A 4,977-nucleotide genomic window follows, 5' to 3' on the forward strand; every position below is an offset into this window, starting at 1 on the left:
ATGCCGTAACACACATAAAAAAATAATAATAAAAAAAAAAAAACATACAGACGAATTGAGTACCTCCTTCTTTTGGGAAGTCGGTCAAAAACAGTGACATGGATTAGCTATCATGGAATGTTTTAAGCTCTCAACTTCTGCTACTTAATCTTACTAATATTATAAATGCGAAAGTTTAGATGAATGGATGGATGTTTGTTAGAATTAGAACTTTAAGTTTGTTAGAAATAGAACGGATTTCAATGAAATTTGGTATACACGTAGAGGATAGTCTGGAACACTTAGGCTACACACTTTTGTTTTTTAAATTCAACGCGGGCGGAGTCGCGGGCGAAAGCTAATACAAATGCGAAAGTTTAGATGTTAGAGTTTGGCGCTCAAATTTGAACGGATCTCGATGATTTTCATAGATGTAGTACTATCTAGAAAGGGCAATTAAATACTTTTTGTTTACAATCCAAAGCAATGTTTAACTCACCAGCAGCTTGCGTCTCCATCGCTGCGACGTGTTCCAGTCGGACAGTGAGCACCATTCCAGCGTCTTCCAGGACAGCGAATAGATTCGCCGCGGATTCATATTGTATACGGGTTGCGTTTAACAATGCCCGGCGACGGGCGCCTTCCTCGACAGTTATTCTAATAAAAATGTTATTATGCCTTACATATTTGTTAAAAATAATTCATTTATACTAGTATAATAAAGCGTAAACACACACTTCTTTGTTGCCTAAGATGTCAGCAATTACAGTATATTTTTGAATAATTATTTCTTTAAAAAAAGCCCTACACTTACGACACGCTTTAGGCTATATATTTTCACACCATTAAACTTGGATTAAATATTTTAGATACAAACCCTAATGTGGGAAAGAGACCATATATTGCTGCCAACATCAAGGAAGCAAGATTTTCAAGGTTTGTAATGTCATGTCATTTTGACATTTGCTATTGATAATTTGACAAATGTAAACAATAAAATAAAATTTTCATAATGTCATGCGGATAAAGCCGCACGGGAGCAGCTAGTACTAATATAATAAAGCGTAACACTAACTTCGTGGCGTAGGATGTCAGCAATCACAATATATTTTTTAATAATTCTTTCTTTAATAAAAAGTCCTACACTTACATCACGCTTTAGACTATATATTTTTACTCTATTAAACTTAGAAGACGAGTAAATAAGAAAAAATGTTATGCAAGAAAGGGACAAAAACTATACGCTAATAGCAGTAAAGAATCGAAGTTGTAGTTACTGTAGGTCTAAGATTAGTCCCTTTCTCTTTCCTCCCTTAAGAGGAAAGTATCGGAAGGAAAAGGGGATTTGACGGTGGAGGAGACGCATAGGAAGGGGAAATGTCCTCTTTATGTGCGTCTCCTCCGTCAATGAAGGGAAGGTAATGCTGCAATTGCGGATGTCTATGTGCAGCGGTCGCTTTACATTTCGGTTTATTCAGGTGGCCGCTTGCTCGTTTGCCATCTTATATCATAAAAAAATTACTTAAACTCTCAAACATTTACAATTGAAAGTTGTACAAATAAACAATAAAATAAAGTTCATATATATGTCGCAATCAGAAGAAATTAATTCGAGTTTAAGTCATAATTAGAACACGAGCGCCGCCGAGCGACTTTTGTGAGAACTTAGACTATTCTGAAAATATGTATGGTTGCTAGAACATTGTTTGAAGGATATGATCTTGGTAGATCGATGATATCCTGACTGAGGAGCATTGTGAATGTATTCCTGGAATCCGACTTTACCCATGGCCGCCCACATGTGATCCCGAGTAGTTGTAATTCTGATATCATGCTAGCTCAAGCTGACATATATAAATATATATACAAGTACCTGAACTGCGAGTGGTATAGTGATCCCAGTCTGTGGTATATCATGGCTGCCCTAAACTGGTACAAGTACTGGCGCGGGCCCGGACTGAGAGGACAGTACTTGAGCGCGTGCTTGAACGCCTCCGCCACCTCCGTCACCTCCTACGTATACATACCAATTTAAGGGCCTGTCCCACCACTGGCTGATAGAGGCTCAAATAGCGAAAAATGACGTCACTTACAGGAATTTCCATCACATATTTCACACGGTAGATTGTTATAAAACATATTACAATTTTGTGGGACAGGCCCTAAATCTATACTATTATAATAAAGCGTAAACACACACTATTTTGTTGCCAAAGATGTCAGCAATTATAGCATATTTTTGAATAATTCTTTTATTAATAAAATAATTCGAAATGAACTAGTGAATGAATGAATGAACGAGTGAATGAACAATAGGTTTCACAACACATTAGTATTTCAATGACTCAATAAAAGAAACACTGAGTGAACGAATTATTGAATGAACGAAAGACTGAGTGAATGAATGATTAGTGTAACTCACATTAGTATACAAGCCAGGACAGTCCTGCATGAGCACGGCGCGCGTGTACAGATGGCAGGACAGCTCCCAGCAGACCAGCTCCCAGATGGAGGCGGCGCCGCACGACTCGCGAGGACCAAGCAACTTCAGAGCTGATAGGTATAGCTCCTCCGCCTGGTTGTACAGACTTCTCTTTTCCGCACTGTAAATTATATGTTCTATCTCTCTCCCACTCGCAGTAATCTATACACTAGCTGTTACCCGTGACTTCTACTGCCATGAAATGAAAATGTAACATAGGTTATATTTTTTTTTTCAATGATAACGTAACTTTTTAATAGTTTAAGAATAAAATCGACCCAGCAAGTTTTGAGTTATTTCAATACATACAAAAATACAAATCTTTCCTCTTTATATTAATACAGATATAATTAATTGGTGTGTCTGTATGTAATATCGAAAATATTCCAGATTTCGCAAAGATGATGTATATGCTTATAACGGAAAGTTTTTGTCTGTCTGTCCTCAAGCCGCGTTTTCAATCTCCGAAACGATATATACGATATAGACATAGACCCACATATAGGCTTTTTTTTTAATTCCGCGCCGTTAAAATGGCGGCCTATCTCTGAAACGGGTGGACAGATTTCGACGTGAATTTAACTGGAAGGTAGCTGGTAAAAGGTAGTGTTATAAGACCATTTTTTTTTTAAATATCGCGCTAAAGAAGTTTATAGGCGACTCGTTTTTATATATTTATAAGATGATTTTCGCTCCTCAGATATTTCTTTAATTGGATAAAGAAACGATATTAAGTCTACTTCTCTTGACAGTAAAAACCATAGATTCCACATAAAAGATTAGAGTTCCATAGACTAAAAATCAAAGAAAAATATATTTTTATAACTCACCCAAATCCACCTTGATCGCAATGCGCTTTGAAACGCATATATCTTCCTTTATTACAATATAATAATGCTAAATTGGGTATATCATTAACTTGTTCAAATATCGCTGTCGCTTCGTCTAAACATTCTGATGACCTTTTGGACAGATTATTAAACTGTTTTAGTAATAATTTAGCTTTAGGATCCTTTTGGTCAGGTTCCTCTACGTATTTCATATAAATTTCTGAAAAAAAAATACAAAAATAAACTGTTTAACGACTATAATTAGTATTAAAAGTGTTATTTTAAGACTTGGTGTAATAATCTAACTAATATTATAAATGCGAAAGTTAAGATGGATGGATGTTTGTTAAAGTTTGTAGCCTAAACAGCTGTACGTATCTGGATGAAATTTGGCCTAGATGAAGAAAATGGTGTGGAAGAACACATAGGCTTCTCAATTTTGTTTTTTATTAATTACACGGACAGAACCGAGGGCAGAAATTAGTGTATAATATAAGTAAGACAATAAAATACAGTTTTTACATCGAGAACAGCTAACAGTATAGATATATACAAAAACTAGCTGTTCCCGTGCGGCTTCGTCCGCGTGAAATTATGTAAACTTTATTTTATTGTTTAAATTTGTTAAATTCTCAATTGCAAATGTCAAAATTACCGTTACCATAATAACCTTGCTTCCTTAATGTTGGTAGGTTGTAGTTTATGGTCTCTTTCCCAATTTATTTACCCCCTAAATTTAATAGCGTGAAAATGTATAGCCTAAAGCGTGACGTAAGTGTAGGGCTTTTTATTAAAGAAAGAATTATTCAAAAATATATTGTGATTCCTGACAACCTACGCCACAAAGTACGTGTGTAAAGTGTGTGTTTACGCTTTATATTAGTACTAGCTGTTCCCGTGCGACTTCATTCGCATAAAATTATAAAAATTTCATTTTATTGTTTACATTTGTCAAATTATCAATTGCATATGTCAAATGACATGACATGATGTCAAACCATAGCAACCTTGCATCCTTGATGTTGGCAACAACTTATGGTCTCTTTCCCACTTTAGGGTTTTTATCCAAAATATTTACCCCTAAGTTTAATGGCGTGAAACATATAGCCTAAACCGTGACGTAAGTGAAGGGCTTTTTATTAAAGAAAGAATTATTCAAAAATATGGTGTAATTGCTGACATCTTAGGCAACAAAGAAGTGTGTGTTTAGGCTTCATTATAATAGTATAGATATAAAATATATATTTACGTTGTGCATCATTCATGAAGCGCACGGCGAGCTCGTTGCAGACGGAGGCGAGGCGGCGCAGCAGCTCGGGCCGCTTGTCTGCTGCAGCGTGCCCCGCGCACCCCGCGCGCCGGTAGTGCCCGCACGACTGCAGCATCGCCTCCGTCTCGCTCGACGGCAGCGATATATCTGATCAACCAAAAACATTCAATTTTGGTTGAAATTCATTTATGTTCTGATGAAATGTGATTTCAATTTATGTTCTGTTGATATGTTATTTCAATTTATGTTCTGTTGAAATGTGATTTCAATGTATGTTCTGTTGAAATGTAATTTCAATTTATGTTCCGTTGAAATGTAATTTCATTTTATGTTCTGTTGAAATGTAATTTCAATTTATGTTCCGTTGAAATGTAATTTCATTTTATGTTCTGTTGAAATGTGATTTCAATTTATGT

The 4,977-nt window shown here is 35.8% G+C and overlaps 1 protein-coding gene across 1 annotated transcript in view; it reads right to left on the reverse strand.

Annotated features, from left to right (window-relative positions):
- Positions 1-4,977, reverse strand: part of LOC106105916 (erythroid differentiation-related factor 1) — a 16,239-nt gene that overhangs the window by 3,597 nt on the left and 7,665 nt on the right. The window contains exons 11-15 of the mRNA XM_013286373.1: positions 4,541-4,708; positions 3,292-3,511; positions 2,402-2,582; positions 1,853-1,992; positions 479-636 (exon numbers count right to left, since the gene is read on the reverse strand). Coding sequence (XP_013141827.1) covers positions 479-636; positions 1,853-1,992; positions 2,402-2,582; positions 3,292-3,511; positions 4,541-4,708 — 867 coding nt within the window. The remainder of the gene's footprint in view (positions 1-478; positions 637-1,852; positions 1,993-2,401; positions 2,583-3,291; positions 3,512-4,540; positions 4,709-4,977) is intronic.

The sequence above is a fragment of the Papilio polytes genome, unplaced genomic scaffold (genome assembly GCF_000836215.1).
Source record: "Papilio polytes unplaced genomic scaffold, Ppol_1.0 DF822622.1, whole genome shotgun sequence".
NCBI classification, from domain to species: Eukaryota; Metazoa; Arthropoda; class Insecta; order Lepidoptera; family Papilionidae; genus Papilio; species Papilio polytes.